This window comes from Babylonia areolata, chromosome 5, assembly GCF_041734735.1.
Source record: "Babylonia areolata isolate BAREFJ2019XMU chromosome 5, ASM4173473v1, whole genome shotgun sequence".
Taxonomy (NCBI): Eukaryota; Metazoa; Mollusca; class Gastropoda; order Neogastropoda; family Buccinidae; genus Babylonia; species Babylonia areolata.
Window position 1 is genome coordinate 16246727 of NC_134880.1, and position 19059 is coordinate 16265785.

The 19059-nt window shown below is 44.9% G+C and overlaps 1 protein-coding gene across 1 annotated transcript; it reads right to left on the reverse strand.

Annotated features, from left to right (window-relative positions):
* Positions 1 to 724: 724 nt before the first annotated feature.
* LOC143282216 (carnosine synthase 1-like) lies at positions 725 to 17914 on the reverse strand. The gene is made up of 5 exons (XM_076587818.1): positions 17908 to 17914; positions 16519 to 16781; positions 13498 to 13887; positions 11739 to 12057; positions 725 to 2640 (listed from the first exon to the last, which is right to left on the reverse strand). The coding sequence occupies exons 1-5, from the start codon at positions 17912 to 17914 to the stop codon at positions 2030 to 2032; spliced, it is 1590 nt and encodes a 529-aa protein (XP_076443933.1). The 3' UTR covers positions 725 to 2029.
* Positions 17915 to 19059: the final 1145 nt, after the last annotated feature.

A 19059-nucleotide genomic window follows, 5' to 3' on the forward strand; every position in this document is an offset into this window, starting at 1 on the left:
TGATTAATTATGCTTTTTGTGTGTGCATGTGCATTGCTAGAATTATAGTTACATGTTTTCTGTTCCACATTTTTCTGGAATGTGACAATTTGTGTTCACTGATCCCCTTCATGAGGGGCCACGGCCTTTATTGAATAAAAATGTTCGTTCGTTCGTTCTCTCTCACTTACTCGTTCATACAAACACACACGGAAAGAAATCTTCAAAGACAACAATCTTTATTTTCAAGGAAAATTGCACAGACACAGGCACAGACAAAGACACACACAGACACAGACAGACAGACAGACAGACACACACACACACACACACACACACACACACACCTGCTGTTTGTGCTGCATTTAGATCAATTCATCTTTGTTGTACCTTGTCCATCTTTGTTGTGCCAACTGAATCTAATCTGTTCTCGTCCTTACTGTGATTCACATGATTCAGTTCACACATGCATGTGTGTGTGTGTGTGTGTGTGTGTGTGTGTGTGTGTGTGTGTGTGTGTGTGAATGAAACAATGTTTGTGAGAAAAAAGTCAATGGAACAAAGTGATAATAACAAAATAAACCCTAGTCAACAGTAGCATGCGAGAGCACGTATGTGCATATATACATTCGTAGGTGAGTGTGTGTGCGTGTATATGTGTGTGTGTATGTATGTATATATGAATGCATGTATGTATGTATGTATGCATTTTTGTATGTATGTATCTCTCTCTCTCGGTCTTTTTGTCTGTCTCTCCTTTATTTACTGTGGTTGTTGTTTGAGGAATGCCATATTGTCATCATTTAATGTACACACACACACACACATATATATATATATATATATATATACGGGTGTGTGTATGTGTGTGCTGGTATGTAGTGACTATGTGCTAATGTTTGCTGCGTCGTAATGAATATGTAAAATACAGCATAGTTATTACTGACTTTTAGTGCAATGCCGAAACACTGATTTATGCTGACGCACATCATGGTGTAATCAACCCCTTCAGTGCCAAGAAAACAACAGTGGAAAAGGGGCCTAAATCAGTATCCAAAACAATCGTCGAAAAACCGAGAAAATAGTGTGGAGATTTACCACTGTAGATCAAATGTGTGATTTTTCAGCTTTCCACTAGTTCCAGAGTTTATGTCTCTTTTTTTTTTTTTGATGATGTCATCAGCGATATCCTTATGTATATATGTAATACATGTACATATTATAGCACTCAAGGGGTTAATACAAAGGAAAATACAGAGACAAAGGCAAAGCAGTAAAGCTGAAAGACAACAGGTCTACAACGTGTAAGTGTCACGCGCCTTAGTCGAATTCCATTATTTTCGGAAATCACTTTCCTCGTCAAGTAACGTTCTTTTCGGAAATGACTTTCCTCAGCTTTGGGGAAACCCTCATCTCTACAGTCTCAAACCAAAAACATAGACAGTTACAACAAATAATTTTATTCATAAATTTAGATAACTTCAACAACGTTATTATTCGTTGTCATAAACAAATGAGAGAACTCCAAAGGGTTTGAGTTTCTGTTTAACTATGGTTTTCAGAACTGATTTCTATCATATCTGAAAAAAGAACATCGCAATATAAAATCAAACTGACCAGCAAGATAATTCAAATGAAGTATGTAATGATCTAGTGTATAAAAATGCTGCTCAAAGATCGAACAGTACCATTATGGAAACTGAGCCACTGTCACATGGAGTAATGAGATCATTGACAACTTTTAAAAGGGAAGATTCAGTACCATGGTATGCACAATAGGTAGACTGGAATGGCTCCACCATGTCAAATATCAGCAAATAGACTAACGACGAAGAACGATTGTTTTTAAAATTTTAGATAGGAAAGGTAAATTGGATAGCAGGCGATTCGCTTTTAAATGTTGCAATGCAGAGAGGGTTTTTTTTCCTTTTAAACAACGGGGTGACAGTGGCGTTTTGAATGAAGATGGATAATGGCCATATAAAACAGGAGATGAGATCAGACTGGGTTACCTTTGTGACAAAGAATAAAACCAGTGAAGTGGATCTTGTTACGAAGGCTGCACAAAGGCTGACAGGACTTCAAGAACAGACTCCTCAGTTTCCAGCCCCAGCTTGGTGCAGACACTGACCAGCTTGCTTTTGGCTTCATCAACACTTGAAGCTCGTACAGCCAGATTGCAAAAAGGCTTCTCAAAAGAACTACCATCTGAGGTCGTATCACCATCCAGCTGAGAAAAGACGATGTGGCCTTCCTGGTCCAAGAGTTGAAGATGTTGTGGTGAAGCCGTGGTGGCCAGGGCTTGACCATGGCGAGAAGAGCACAGACTGATTCCCATAATGTACCCCTTGTCAGAGTCCTTGCCATTTTCCTGCGTCTTGTCAGCGGTTGGATCACTGTCTTTCTGGTCTTCTTCAAGGCTGCTGCTTCCTGACAGTGCAGGACGAATGCCACAGGCACACATCAGAGCCAGGTGGAAGAGGTCCACGTTATAGATCAGACGTATCCAATTTCGCAGGTAAATACCTCCCATTCGTGCGTTAACTTCGATGAGGCGTGGGCCACATGACGTCATCATCATATCCACGTTGTAGACTCCGGTGTGTAAACCCAGGCCTTGACAGCAAGAGGCTGCTGCCCAAATCAGCTGCTGCTGTTGGTCTGTGGAACAAACAAGCACATCACACACACACACACACACACACACACACCACTACCACCACCACCACCACCACCACCACCACCAAATGTTCCGAACATTGTTGTTTGTGCAATTCTTCATGTGTGTTTGGGCAGACATAGAAATTTCCCATATGAGGGAATAATAAAGTGGTGTTCAATTATTTCTTGCATTGTTTTGTATTATATTCATTGAATATTTTTGCATTGTATTGTATTGTATTCAATTCTAATTGCATTGAATTGTATTCTATTACAGTGCATTATATTGCATTTTATTGTAAACACACAGTCAAAAACATCCTCCCCCTGAAAACCCTCCCTATTCTCACCAATCTTTTATTTTTTGGGAGTCCATTATCACTCTAAAATAAACATAAAACTGGAAACCATCCTCTTGTTTCGTCTGTCCTTTCAATCAGTTCAGTTTAAAGTGTACATTATTTGGAAAATTGTGTGTCTTAACTGAACATGATTTAATAACATCACTATATAAATGGTGTTGTACTGTACTGTGATAGACATCCGTCATTCTCAGGACTCTATGTAGTTGTGTTCTGGTTGGTGACTGATACAGAGTCGGGTGTGGTGGGACAGGCCAATATGGGAGTGACAGTCCCTCGTACACTGCACACAGGTGAAGCCTGTCTCCTGAGTCTCGTTGCTCCTGAACACTGATGAACTGTCTCTTTGAACTTGGAGAGGCCTTTCTACCTCCATGCCAGTTTTTCTGAGGATACAGCTTCCCAAGTGTTTATGTCGATGTTGAATGCTTTCAGATATTATCTCAGATAGTGCAGTTGTGGTCTGTCTGTTGAACGTTTTCCTTGTACCACTTCTCCATGGTTTCAGTTTCTCAAGGATGTGACACTGCGTTCGGACAAATCCATAGACGATACACCACATATGCTGGGTATATGCCTGACCAGTGCGTTTAGTGAGGCTTGAGTGCATGCATAAATATTTGTATACCTATCAGAGTGGATTTCTTTTATAGAATTTTGCCAGAGAGAAAATTGCATTCGAAAACCTTCAAAACCCAGTGTAAGATAAAGTCAAGGAACCAAAATGCAGCCGTCCAGGACGCGGAAGATAATGGATGGGATGAGCAGAAGACACAATCCAGATTGTATGCCAGCTGCCCTACCCAAAAGAAAGGGAGGAAAACCCTGAAAACCTCAAATATCTCTCTTCAACACAATCATTTCACCCACTCTGGGAAGACATTGTCGGAAATGACCATACAACCTTGTGTGTGTCTGTGTCTGTGTCTGTGTGCATGTGTGTGTTTATTTATGTTTATTTGTTTGTTCATTCCTTGTTATCATCATTATCGTTATTCATGTTTTCTTTTCTTTTATTTCTCTATTTCTTTCATCTGTAATCCTATTTTGTCATTTGTATCTATTCTCATTCATTTATTCTCTTCTTCTTCATTCGTGGGCTGCAACTCCCACGTTCACTCGTATTTACACAAGTGGGCTTTTACGTGTACGACCGTTTTTACCCTGCCATGAAGGCAGCCATACTCTGTTTTCGGGGGTGTGCATGCTTGGTGTATTCTTGTTTCCATAACCCACCAAACGCTGACATGGATTATGGAATCTTTGACATGCATATTTGATCTTCTGCTTGCGTGTACACACGAAGGGGGTTCAGGCACTAGCAGGTCTGCACAAATGTTGACCTGGGAGATCAGAAAAAATCTCCACCCTTTACCCACCAGGCGCCGTTACCAAGATTCGCACCCGGGACCCTCAGATTGAAAGTCCAACGCTTTAACCACTCAGCTATTGCGCTCGTCATTTATTTATTCTAATTTATTTCATTTTCCATCAAGACCTGAGCGTGCGCGTTGGATTACACTGCTAATCAGGCCTCTGCTTAGCAGATATGACGTAGCGTTTATGGATTTGTCCCAAGGCAGTGACGCCTCCTTGAGCATCTGTACTGAACTGAACTGCCAGAGGACAACATTCATGTTGCCATGTTGCTGTTGTTGTTTCAAACCGCCAAGCACGTGCTGCACACGGGACCTCGGTTTGCCATCCTATCCTACTGACTAGATGTTCAGTTTGATTTTCCAGTCAGACTTGGGAGAAAGAGTGAGATTAGGAATCGACCGCAAACATTCATGGACTGTATTGGCAGATAAGTGTCTTAACTATTCTGCAACCTTCCTCCTTTGTTCACCTTCTCCATGAAGGAGATCCTTGTGGATCCGGCCATAGTACATTCGTACACGTCTGTGTTTAAGCAGAGTGTAGATTCCTGCTCCCACCCCCCACCCCCACCCCCCTTCACACACACACACACACACCGTCTTCTGCCTCCCTATCCGTAACAGGACGTCATGGATGCATCCTCGCTCTGGGCATTGGCATCTCATCGACTTTGGTCATCGTCAGGAAGAGGGACAGTCAGGACGTACGAGTCACGAGGGCCATGTGCGGCACCGAGTGCTGGACAGACCACCACCTTATCGTCTCCAAACTCAACCTCCGCATCCAGCCCAAGAGACGGCCTCAGGGCATGAAAACACCCAAACGCCTGAATGTCAACAAACTGGAGCTAGGCAACATCAAGCAGAGCTTTGCTGACACCCTGGAGGAACGCCTTGAGTCCACCGTGCTGGACAACCAGAATGTGGAGGCAGCATGGGGCGCACTGCATGAGACGGTGTACAACACTGCCATGGAGAGCCTGGGGCCTTCTGCCAGGAAGCACAAAGACTGGTTTGATGAGAACTGCACTGAGATCAAGCAGCTGCTGGAAGACAAACGCCAAGCCTACAAGCCTACAGAGCCCACACCGAAGATCCCAAGTCACAGTCAAAGAAAGACATACTGAAGAGTGCACGCAGCACCATCCAACTGAAGCTGCAGCAGATGCAGGATTCCTGGTTGAGCAACAAAGCTGATGAGATCCAAGGCTTTGCAGACAGGAACGACATGAAGAACTTCTATAACGGCCTGAAAGAAGTCTATGGTCCCACTACCTCTGGATCTGCTCCACTCCTCAGTGCTGATGGTTCTACCCTAATCACTGACAAGGACGGGATCCTTGAGAGATGGGCTGAACACTTTGACAGCGTACTGAACCGCCCTTCCACCATCAATGATGAAGCCATCAACCGACTCCCCCAGGTGCCAGTCAGTGAATCATTGGATGCCATTCCAACTTTGGAGGAGACCCAGAAAGCTATCCGTCTGCTATTCAATGGCAAAGCCCCTGGCTCAGACTCCATTCCAGCTGAGGTCTACAAAGAAGGTGGTATGGCGCTGACTGAGAAGCTTCATCAGCTGTTCCAGCTCATCTGGCAGCATGAGGTAGTTCCACAGGACTTCAAAGACGCTTCCATCATACACCTGTACAAGCGCAAAGGAAATTGTCAGGCCAGTGACAACCATCGTGGAATATCCCTGCTGTCCGTTGCAGGCAAGACTCTGGCCAAAGTGCTACTCAACTGTCTCATAGCGCACCTTTAGCAAGGTCTCCTACCAGAGAGCCAGTGTGGATTCCGGAAAGAACGCGGGACTATCGACATGGTGTTTGCTGCCAGGCAGCTCTAGGAGAAGTGTCAGGAACAGAACGCCGACCTTGACTCCACCTATGTCGATCTGACCAAGGCCTTCGATACTGTTAGCAGAGATGGCCTTTGGAGAATCTTGGCGAAGTACGGATGTCCCAGAAAGTTCATCACCATCATACGGCAACTACACGATGGGATGCTGGCCCGAGTCCAAGACAACGGAGAGACTTCAGAACCATTCCCTGTCTCCAGCGGAGTCAAACAAGGGTCTGTTCTTGCCCCCACCCTGTTCAGACTCATGTTTTCAGCCATGCTGACAGATGCCTTCAGAGACGCTGACGTAGGCATTGGCATCAGGTGGTGGTGTATCCATCGAGATCGATGATGACCATCGTTGTCATCCAGCTGGGGGATGGGGGGAGGGTGGTGGTGGGGTGGGGGGGAGGATGCTCATGAATCTATCTGTGAATGCACAGATGGCTGAATAATCCAATCTGCGCACGAAATGTTCGCTGACAGTTGGGGCAGACAAAGACAGGCATATCATTGTCAGGGAGCTTGTTTGCCCGTGACTTTCTGGCCTCCCTCTTCTGAACAGCTGCAGCAGTCCTGTTGGCCTCTCACAACTTGGCGCCTTTGTGCACAGCAGCGCGCCATTTGTCATGGTCCACTGCAGATTCCTCCCAGGAGTCGGGGTTGATATCAAACGCTTTCAGAGAGACTTTCAGAGTATCTCTGAAGCACTTCTTCTGACCTCCGTGTGATCTCTTCCCTTGTTGCAGCTCGCCATAGAAGAGCCTTTTGGGCAGCTGATGGTCTGGCATGCGCGCCACGTGTCCAGCCCAGCGAAGCTGGGACTGCATCAGGATGGTGAAGATGCTGGGAAGGGTGGCTTTTGCGAGCACCTCTGTGTCTGGGGTCCTGTCTTGCCACTTGATGTTCAGTAGCTTCCTGAGGCATGTTGTGTGGAAGTGGTTCAGCTTCTTGGCATGTCGTTGGTACACTGTCCAAGTTTCGCAGGCGTACAGTAGTGTGGTGAGAACTACTGCTCTGTAGACCTTTAGCTTGGTCTCAAGACTAATGCCTCTTCTGTTCCAGACATTTGCATTGAGTCTACCAAAAGTTGCACTTGCTCTTGCAATCCTGACGTTCACTTCATCGTCGATGGTCGCATTTCTTGACAGTGTGCTGCCAAGGTATGTGAACTGCTCCACCGCACTGAGTCTCTGACCGTTGACTGTGATGTTGGGTTCAACGTAGGGTTTCCCTGGGGCTGGCTGATGGAGAACTTCAGTTTTCCTCGTGCTGATGGTAAGGCCGAAGTTCCTGCTGGCAGTGGCAAACTTGTCGACGCTGAGTTGCATGTCAGCTTCAGATCCAGCATTGAGGGCACAATCATCAGCAAACAAAAAGTCTCTGATGATGTCTGTCATGACCTTCGTTTTTGCTTGAAGCCTTCTGAGGTTAAACAGCTTGCCAACTGTTCGGTACTTTAGGCCGATTCCAACATCGCCATCTCTGAAGGCATCAGTAAGCATTGCAGAGAACATGAGGCTGAACAGCGTTGGAGCCAGGACGCAGCCTTGCTTGACACCATTTGTGACAGCAAAAGGAGCAGATGTTTCGCCATTATCCTGGACTCGAGCCTGCATGCCTTCATGGAATTGGCTGACCAAGGAAATAAAATTTCCGAGGGCATCCGTACTTGGCCATGATCTTCCACAGTCCCTCTCTACTCACGGTATCGAAGGACTTAGTGAGGTCGACATAGGTGGAGAACAGATCAGCATTTTGCTCCTGACATTTCTCTTGCAGCTGCCTTACAGCAAACACCATGTCGGTGGTTCCGCGCTCTTTCCGGAATCCACATTGGTTCTCAGGCAAATGACCTTGGTCAAGGTGTGCTGTGAGGCGGTTTAGTAGGATCCTGGCAAGTACCGCACAGATGGCTCACTCTTCAACCTCAGGAGGCTTCAAGCAAAAACCAAGGTGAGGACAGACACCGTCAATGACTTCCTGTTTGCTTATGACTGCGCTCTCAACGCTGCCTCCGAAGCTGACATGCAACACAGCGTCGACAAGTTCTCTGCTGCCTGTGACAACTTTGGCCTCACAATCAACACAAAGAAGAATGAGGTGATGCACCAGCCAGCTCCAGGAAAGCCTTATGTTGAACCAAACATCTTCATCAACGGGCAACGACTGAACGCAGTGGACAAGTTCATATACCTGGGCAGTACACTCTCTCGCACAGTTGTCATCGACGACGAGGTGAATGCCAGACTCGCCAAAGCCAGCGCTGCCTTCGGCAGACTCCATAAGAGCGTTTGGAACAGGAGAGGCATCACCCAGGAGACGAAGCTCAAATTATACAAGGCCATAGTTCTCACCACACTGCTCTATGGATGTGAATCGTGGACGGTCTACAAACGCCACGCCAAAAAGCTGAACCACTTCCACACCACCAGCCTCAGAAAACTTCTCGGCATAAAGTGGCAAGAGAAGATTCCTGACACAGAGGTGCCCACTCGTGCAAACTTGCCCAGCATCTACACCATCTTGATGCAGGCCCAGCTTCGCTGGGCAGGCCATGTAGTTCGCATGCCAGACCACCGGCTCCCCAAGAAACCTCTGTATGGCGAACTCCAACATGGCAAGCGCTCCCATGGAGGCCAAAAGAAGCGCTTCAAAGACACTCTGAAAGCTTCTCTGAAGGCCTTCAACATCAGCCACGACACATGGGAGCTGAATGCAATGGACAGACCAAAGTGGCGTTCAGCTGTCCACAAAGGCGCCAAATCCTGTGAGGCCAACAGAATCGCTGCAGCTGAGCAACGCAGACAGGCCAGGAAAAGCAGTGCCAGCAAGTCCCTGACAACCGCCACCATCCCCTATCCACACTGCATCAGAACCTTCCGGGCACGGATTGGCCTGACCAGTCATCTGCACACCCACAGAGCCTAACCCACCCACCCCTAGGATGACTAGATGGTCCTCGTTGATCCCGACGGACGAACCACACAGGAGCTGGAGATTCCTGCTCCCCTCCCCCCCCCCCCTCTCCCCCCACCCCCACCCCCTTTACGGTGTGGTTTGGAACTTTGTCCCGCCAAGTGATGTTAGGAATGCGTTGGAGGCAGCACATGCGGAAGGGTTCAGATTTCGTTCCTGTTGGGTGTGCAGGGTCCAGGATTCGCTGACGTACAGGCAGGTGCTTATGACGCAAGCTCTGTAAACCTGAATCTTGGTGTGCTCCATCAACTTTTTGTTTGTCCATACTCTCTTTGTCAGTTTGGACAGTTGTGGACAACATTTAGTTTATGGTCAGAGATTCTGAAAAAGTGGGCATTTCAGCTGAACTTTGGACTTGCTTTTAGTCTGGAGAGGTTGGTCTGACCTAGTCCGGAGATAGACGGGTTGTTTTTTGTGGCAGATCCGAAGGTGTCCTTTAGGAAAAGAAGCAGAGTGTGTGGAAGGACGCAGCTTTGTTTTTCTGCACCCCGGATGTTGGAGGCATCTGATGTTGAGCCGTTAAAGACTGCAGTGCCCTTCATTTCTTCACGGAAAGATTTATTGATGCTGAGAAGCCTCGGTGGGTATCCAATCTTGTGGAGCATCTGGAAGATGATGTCCCTGCTGAGGTCTTTGAAGGCTGTGAACAGGGACTGTCTTTGTTCCCTGCATTTGTCCAGCAACTGTCTGAGAGACAGGACCATGTCGATGGCTCGAGAACCACACTACGTTTCTGGGTAGCACTTAGCGCCTTTTAGGTCCGACTTGAACGAGGAGCTTCCTGACGATACTGAGGAAAGAGATGTGATAAAGAGTTGTTAAAGTTGTCCCTATCACCTTGTTTTTGTATAGGGTGGTGTTGTTATTGTCTCTCATAAACTGTTTTGTTATGTCTCACATCTTCTCCCCACAATCACTAATATTGTCAACTCATCCCTTCTCACTGGAACGTTTCCATCCACTTTCAAAACTGCAATCGTCCGGCCTCTTCTGAAGAAACCCAACCTTGACGCAAACATTTTGAAAAACTATCGACCAGTTTCTAATCTTCCATTCATGTCCAAACTCCTTGAAAAAGCTGTCCTCAAGCAGCTTAACAACCACCTTTGTTTCAACAATCTCATCCACCCATTTCAGTCTGCCTATCACGCTGACCATAGCACCGAAACCACTCTCCTCCACATTCTGAACAATCTACTGATAGCGTCCGACTCAGGAAAAATTTCCCTTCTCACTCTCCTCGACTTGTCAGCCGCCTTTGATACGATAGACCATTCAATCCTTCTTTCCCGTCTTCATTTTACATTTGGTATCAACGGCACTGTTCTAAACTGGTTCAAATCTTATCTCACTGATCGATTCCAGTCTGTCACTGTTGATCATTTCCAATCTGAACCCGTTAAAATCGAACATGGAGTCCCACAGGGATCTGTTTTAGGCCCAGTGCTCTTCACACTGTACACTGCTCCTCTCGCTGAAATTATCAACCGCCATAATATCAGTCATCATTCTTATGCTGATGACACTCAACTCCAGAAGAGTGATACCCCTGAAAAATTGTTGTCGCTCTTGCAAGAAACATCCAACTGCTTCCTGGACATTCAAAACTGGATGACTCGAAATAAGTTACAATTGAACGCGGACAAAACTGAAGCAATGATCATAGGAACTAAACAAAAACTGTCTTCCATCACAATTGACACAATCAAACTTGGCAGTACATCCATCCCTCTTTCCACGTCAGTCAGGAACCTCGGTGTTGTCCTTGACAATACACTGTCCATGCAAAAATTTATCAGTCAGACATGTCAGTCCTGCTACCTGTCAACTGCGACGCATCAGTGCCGTCCGGAAATATCTATCCACTGACGCAACATCTAGACTTGTCGTTTCTCTCATTCTCTCTCGCCTTGACTACTGTAACTCTTTATTGTCTGGTCTGCCTGCTTCATCCATTCAGCCCCTTCAGCGCATACAAAACTCTGCTGCCCGACTCGTCCTCAGAAAGAAAAGATCTGAGCACATCACTCCTCTTTTGCAACATCTCCACTGGCTCCCTGTCTCACACCGAATAAAGTACAAGATCAGCACTCTATGTTATAGATGCATTCACAAAACTGCCCCTTCCTATCTCTGCGGCTGCCTTCACCTCTACACTCCATCTCGCTCACTACGATCGGCCTCGGATCCACTCTGTTTACGCATACCCAGATTCAAACACTCGACTATTGGCCGCCGTTCTTTCTCTGTTTCTGGACCTTGCGATTGGAATGAACTTCCTTTTTCGCTTCGTCAAGTCTCCACACTCAGCTCTTTCAAGTCTGGCCTTAAAACCCACCTCTTCCCAAAACAGCCTCCCTTGCCTGCCCTTCCTTGTCTTTAGTTTCTGCAGTATTAGAATTATGCATGCGTGTGAATGACTGGTGCGAAAGCGCTTTGATTTGTCTCTGCACAAGATCCAGCGCTATATAAATACCATTATTATTATTATTGTTATAATAACAAACAATTGTCCATACTATCAAAGTGGTTTTACCTTTTGTAAGCAAAGAAGGCATGACAGAAGCTGTCTCACTAAAGAGCGGAAGACGTGTCGTGCTCTTGTCTTTAATGAAAGCAGCTATCACCTCATCCTCATACAGCGCTAGGTCCACGCAGTGTTCTGTGCCCAGAAGGAGAGGCATCAAGATCACAGGCTGTCCTGGACCATAACCCGCCCCATGGAATTGGACATCATTGTGCATGACTGTTCGTAAAATCTCCATGTGCTGCTCTACTTCCTTGATGCTATGGACGAGTTTAACACTCTCTGAACTTGCGCCAAACTCCAGCTTCATTACGGCAGGCAGAGGAATCTGGAGACAAGAGAAAGGAGGTTCATCTTAGAATTATGTTGGCTGACTTGATTCAAACATCCTATGTCAGTGTGTAGAATTTTCATCCACTAGCATTTTACGTCCAGATAATGAAACGGATGACATCATAGAGACTATGAGGATTGCAGTGACAAAATATTTTACAATGAAACGTGTACGTTGAAAAATAGTTCTTCTTCTTAAGTTCCTTGGATACAGAGGACAATGTTTTGAGCATGACATGTCCATAGGGAGAGATCATTTATGATGAATTGGGTGTTGTTGTTTTTCAAGATAGCAGACACATGCACAGATCACAACTGGAATATCTTTGCTGTGTCTCTGAGAAGCGCCTATGATATGCATCCATTATGGATTATTCATCTTATGAGAAGATAAAGTTTTCTTGTGTATCCTGATTACTCACAGTCTTTGTGAAACCAGCTTTGTCCGAATTCCCAGGTTCGTGATGTCTGGTGATCTGCAGTGGAAACTGTATGACTGAAGCATGTTCTTTTTGAAACCTACTCACTTTCCTACTTGGTTTGAAAGGATTTTTGTTTTCAACCAGTTTATTGTTTAAGTATTTCATGAGGTTTTGTTGTGTGTTTTTAAAACCATACCATACAGTCAGGGTCTGCTTCACCTGACAAGTTGATATTCTTATTCTTCAAATGATGCAAATTTCACAGCTTTCATTCAGGGACATGCAACAAGTTTGAAGAGGGGCTAAAACTGGTGTCAAAGAATACATTTTATTCATCGGCAACAGTTGTTAGCATAGTCCATTATAAGACACAGGAAATAGACCAATTGAAAGCATATGCCATACATAGACCCAGTAAATAGACCAGATGTTAGCATAGACTAGACTGAGACCCAGGAAATAGACCAGTTGTAAGCACAGACAATAGTGATACCCAGAAGATGGAGCAGATGTAAGTACATACCATATTTCTTCTTTGTTCGTCTACTGCAACTCCCACGTTCTCTCGTGCACACGAGTGGGCTTTTACGTAAAAAGCTGTCATGCTCCTTTTTCGGGGGTGGGGGTGGGTGAGTGCCCCCATCAGTAATGTCACCTCAAAAGCCAGGCATTGACATCTCCCTGCATGATTGATGTCAAAGTTTGGAGGCCAGTGCTGGTTTCAGAAGTACGATGTCAATGGTGTTTGGTCACAATATGTTTCTGAAATCTATCTTCCATGGAAAAAAGAATACTTACATCCAGAAATCAAAGAGAAGAAATGAGAATTATTCATTTAGATAACGATGTTGTGAATGATCAGCGAGGAGATGGTTGGCATTGTTGTGCTGGGTGTATGTCGCTGAGATGTGGTGATATCCTTAGAGCAAAGAGGAATCGCTGACTCAACACTTGGATGGATGATTCCCACAATCCCTGCATCCCCTCTCTTTCACACAGAAACACTTTCTTACCTTTACCAAAGCCTCAGCCACCTCCTGCACCATCTTCACACTGGCTACAGGGCTGGTGTAAACAGCAGGAGGCAGACGTGGAGATGGTGCCACGCCCTGCTGACTCAGCACAGTGTGAGTCCTCTCCTTGGACTTGGCGTTCCAAGCAGCTTCCACAGACATTGCGTGTTGCACGCCCAGAGCCTGACCAACGTGTGCAGCTAACGGCACACAGTCCTCGTGCCAGGTGAAGCAGCCGGCTACCTCACGGTCCTGCAGGTGTTCCCGCAACAGGTGGACAATGGTGCTGGCGTGCTGCCCATCCCGTGTGTGGTCCTGATAGTCCGCATGGAGAAACGTGTCTACCACAGATCTGGATGGATGCTGGGGATTGGAGTCCACTAGAACTAGCTGTGTGGAACAAGTCAATTAGCGTTGCTTTAGCCCAGCCATCTTCCAACTCTGTCTTATGGATAAGCACAGTAAAAATAAATATTAGACATTTGATAGAATTTTAAGGTTAAAATACACAAACAAGCACACAAGTAATTGCACACAACTTATTATTTCCATTACTTTTCAAAAGAGGGGAAGTATTCGACAAAACATGCATCTTCTTGTCTTTTGGAAATTAGAGAAACCCATTGACTCACTTGTGTAGACAATGTGAGTCTGTAATAACCCGGTGTTCAGTTGTCTGTGTGTGTGTTTGTGGTAAACTTTAACATTGTCATTTTCTCTCTGTAAATACTTAGTTAATACCAAATTTGACACAAAAATAGCAAATGATTAGTTCTTTCCATACATTGTAATCATACGATCCAGAGAGAACTGAACTGGGACGACCACATCAACAATATCTGCTGCAAAGCTAACCGAACCCTGGGCTTCCTCAGACGGAGCCTGAAGATCAGCTCCACCAACACCAAAGAAAGATCATATAAAGCCTTTGTACGTCCCTTGCTGGAGTATGGCTCATCCGTCTGGGGCCCCTCCACTAAGAAGAACACTGACAAACTGGAGACCATACAGCGTCAAGCAGCTCGCTTCGTCCTCAAGTGTCAACGAAATGCTGGAGTCGTTGAGATGGCCCTCTCTGGAGAAGCGACGCAAGTCCTCAAGGCACACGATGCTGCACAAAATTTACACCAATCAAGCCCACTGTCCGAACCTCAAAAGGAAACTTAGCCCACTGCCGCCTCGCCAACGCCGAGGACACAACCAACAGTTTTCCATCATCACCACCGGAACACAGTACAGAGGCTCTTCATTTTAACCTAGAACCATCATAGACTGGAACTGCCTGCCCCAAGTAGCTGTGGAGGCCAAAACGCTTGACACTTTTGTGTCAAGGGTCTCCAGGCAGTAAACAACACTTCCAGTGCCCCCCACACTCCACGCCACATCCCCCACCCCACCCCACCTCTCCCACCCCTGATCCCCTATCCCATTACCTCCTGTCCCTCCTCACCCCCGTTCACCTCTTTTTGTTTAGTGTTGCCAGTGGGCCTATTAAACATATATATCCAAATATTTTCTGCTTTTCGTCAGAAATGAGTTTCGTAGAACTGAAAGTTACATGCTTGAAACGGAACAATTCCATCTGAAGCAGTGCACGTTCCCGGTATTTCACTTTTTTCAAATACACATAGATCTAGATCAAAAAGTGTGTGTGTGTGTGTGTGTGTGTGTGTGTGTGTGTGTGTGTGTGTGTTTGCCAGATTATCCCTTTCCTTTTTCTTTTTTCTTAATTCCTTTGTTTTGGGGTGTGTGTTTTTTTTGTTTGTTTTGGGTGTTTTTTGTGGGTTTTGTTTGTTTGTTTGTTTTTTGTTTTTTTGTTGTTGTTTTTTTCGTTAAGTGCATATCACAAGTGAGTCTTGAAGGCATTGCTTCTCTTATTTTCCTAAGCATTTGAATTTGGAATTTGTGCGGCTTATGGCAGCATCACATTCCTCGCCACCGAGGAGCTTTTCACTGGAAGACTACCAACGTAAAGTTGACAGATGCCTTAAACATTATTCTGGAATGTATAATAACATACGCTGGAAGGACACTCTCGCACTATCAACATGAGAGGCCGTGCTATTACAAATCTCCGATTTGCTGACTATATTGATGGGCTGGCATGCAGTAAGGAGAAATGGCAAACATGGTGAATCATTTGGATGAAACATTAACCAAGTATGGAATGGAGATCAGAAAATAGAAGATGAAACTCATGACAAATAGTAAGGACCCAGTGGAGGGCAAGATCAATTTCAGCAGACAACAAATGGAAACAGTGAAGCAGTTTAAGTACCTTGGTGCCATCATCAGTGAAAAGAGGTCCAAGACCGAAATACTGGCAACAGCTGTGCAGACTGCAGCAGCACTGGCAAGACTGAAGCCCAAATGGAGAGACATGAACTCAAATCTCAGAACAAAGATAAAGCTCCTGCATGAACTGGTTCTCTCTATTGTCTTGTGCACATGCGAGTCCTGGACTCTTATCATGGAACTTCAGAGAAGGATACAAGCAGTAGAAATGAGATGCCAAAACTCAGACCCTATCCGATCACCACCAGAAATGGATCATGTTGGTGATGCGTTCAGCAGCGCAGTACCCCCACAGTCAAATCAGGTTTCGGGACCAGTGAAAGTGACAGTGATACTCATGCAGAAATATATCTGAGAACAGCTGGGAGTACAGAAAAACAAGACTTGTCACAAGACTACACCTTAAGGTACATGGCGAACATGACTGGCACAGAAAAAACGACCACTGGCATTTGCATTCTGAGTACAAGAATTATTCTAAAGCTGTGACAGGAAAGCATGCTCCTGATGCTGGTATTTCTTGCACGGCCATAGTTGTTCATCTATTGCTGGGTGCATTGTTAACTTTTGTACCTTTTTACCATTACATAATTGGGGATCTATGAGCTCACATCCAGGTGATATGACACTGGTGAAAGAATAGAAAGAACCAAAGAACTGAGAAAAAGTAACCAGCTTGTCCTTGGCACGTTGGAACAGACGCTGATAATGACGCTGTCAACTTACCTTCACACCAAATTTTGCAGCGTCTTTCCACAAATAATGCTTGCTTTTGCCCCCTGCCCCTATTGCCACCACAGTCTTGCCGACCAGCAGATGGCGCTGTGATCTGTGTAGCGCGACGTGGGTGATGGTGGTGACGGCCCGACTTTTCAAGTGAGCTTGCATTATTTCCGTTCTTGTCACGTGGTTCACACAGTCGTGAGGGTTGACCTTTGTCACCACTGTCAGCACAATGTGTTGCTCTGGGCTGGAGACAGGATTTGTATCTGTGGAGAGATGTTCCTGTCATTCACATACACAAATATATTATTGGTTGTGCGGTGTCAGTATTTGATATGGCAAGCATTAAAACTGATATACATTAGTAAATTTTGAAGTTATAGTGCTTATATTATGGAATGGGAGGCGGAGAACGGGTGAAGGGGGGGCAGGAAGTATTGCAAGCTTTAGGAATAAGTGTGATTATAACTTTGTTTCATGAGGGGTTGAGGGTAAGAACTCTGCAGTCCAGATGTGGTCATACAGTTTCAGGACAGACTGAAGGCTGATCTCGGAAATGTGTTTAAGTAAACTGTAGTGGATTTCATCAGGACCAGGGGCAAACCCACTACATGTTTAGAGTTGATTCTGTTTCATGAAAAGTAAACAACATGTTGCACTGCTCAGAGTTAGCAGATGAAAAAATTACGTTGTCTTTTGTTTTGAGATTTTTATTTTTATTGAAGTGTCTGGCCTGTTCAAGGGAGAGGCATTTTCCTGGATTGTGGAAGCCAAAAGATTTGCAACAGCTTGTTGTTTCAGTGATATTATATAGTGGTTGAGTCTTTTCGCTTTAAGTGGTGTACCGAGAGATGGGTGTTGTTGTTTTTGTCCATGATTTCTTAATAACTTTCCATGCTTTTTTATTTGGCGTTTAAGAAGTGAGTGTGGAACAACTGCATCTGCTGCATTCAGAAGAAATCTGCACATTGTTGGTTTGGAGATGGTGCCAGCGTTCGTTTCAGGTTAGACTTATGGCTGCTCCCTCTTTCTATCGTTCTTTCTATGAGGTGATCAATGGTGTGATGACCTTGTAATTGGTATTTGAGATATATTTTTACATTTCTTAAGATTTCATATCTTCCCAGAGGTACTAGCAAGTCTGTCGGCTCGCTCAGAACTTTGGCATGTTGGCATGGCATATCTAATTAAGAAACTAAATCATATCAAATCAAGTTAGCTAACCTGTCAAACTAAATAAAATTGAAAGAAAGGAATATATGTATGAATGAATGAACAAATCACAAAAATCACATCTAGCACATGTGGATCATATGTGCATATGAACATACAGCAGAACACAGTATTTCACGTTCCAGTAGTTTCTGAGTTATGAACAAAAGTGATGCTCACTATCCATGCTTACCTGCAAGAATGCAGCGCAAAGTCAACGCTTGGATGTGTTAGCGAGGTGGCTTAAAAGCTGTTTATCTAGGTATCCGCACCCCCTGCGGGGGATGTTTCAGTTGTCATGTGAATGATTTGCATGTTTCTATATCATTCACACGGAAGCATTCGAACAAACCAGACAGCTTTTCCCCAGGGCACATGAATCATACATAATCATATCGTGTCGTCTCCATTTATTTCACTACATGCTGAATCCGTGATAAGCATTACGAGAAGTGTCACATCTCTAAGTGTATGGTTTCTTGACAAATATACGTCGTGCTCAACAGCAGTAACTGGCCATTACAGGTAATGCGCAAAATCCGTCAGCGATTACCGCTAATGGGCAGGGAGCAGGCAATTTCCGTCACAACCGCGTTCTTTTTTTTTTGTGTGTGTATGTGTGTGTGTGTGTGTGTGTGTGTGCTCCTTGTCTGTGGTTCAGCAAGTAAAACTATGATTCAGACTCATGCTAGCGTAAAGCTGATAGAAAAATCGTTCAAAATCTCTTCCCCCGCCCACCCCATTCTCTCTCTTAGCTTGCTAATGTGTGTGTGTGTGTGTGTGTGTGTGTGTGTGTGTGTGTGTGATCGCGATACGAGACACTGATAAAGGCACGGAAGACATAAAGCTAGAAAAGAAGGAGTCGGACATTGCATATCGATCAGACATTGCATATCGAAGAGAGTCTGTGCGAGTGAAAACTTGGTGTTTAAAATTAGTTTCACACTAGCCTTAATGTTTTCAAAAATAAGTGTCATGCATATATATCTCATGGATACCGTTGCAGAGAATGCCTCTGTATAATGTCTACACCCCTGTACAAATATATGTCGTCTGAACAGCACGATTTTCTTTTCATTTTCTTTTTTATTTTAATTTCTTTATTGTTGTTGCTTTTTTTCATTTCTTTTATAACACTTTTTTTTTGCAGTTTCCACATCTCGATACATGTGTGTGCTTCATTGCCACATTTGCTTATGATTTGTTTACTTCGTTCTTTGTCCTTTCCTCTCCCCCGTGTTCATGTGCTAAGTGAACATTTCTACAACTCCATACGGACCTTCTACAATGAGTAAAATACTTAATGAATCGACACTGAAGCCAACAAGTACA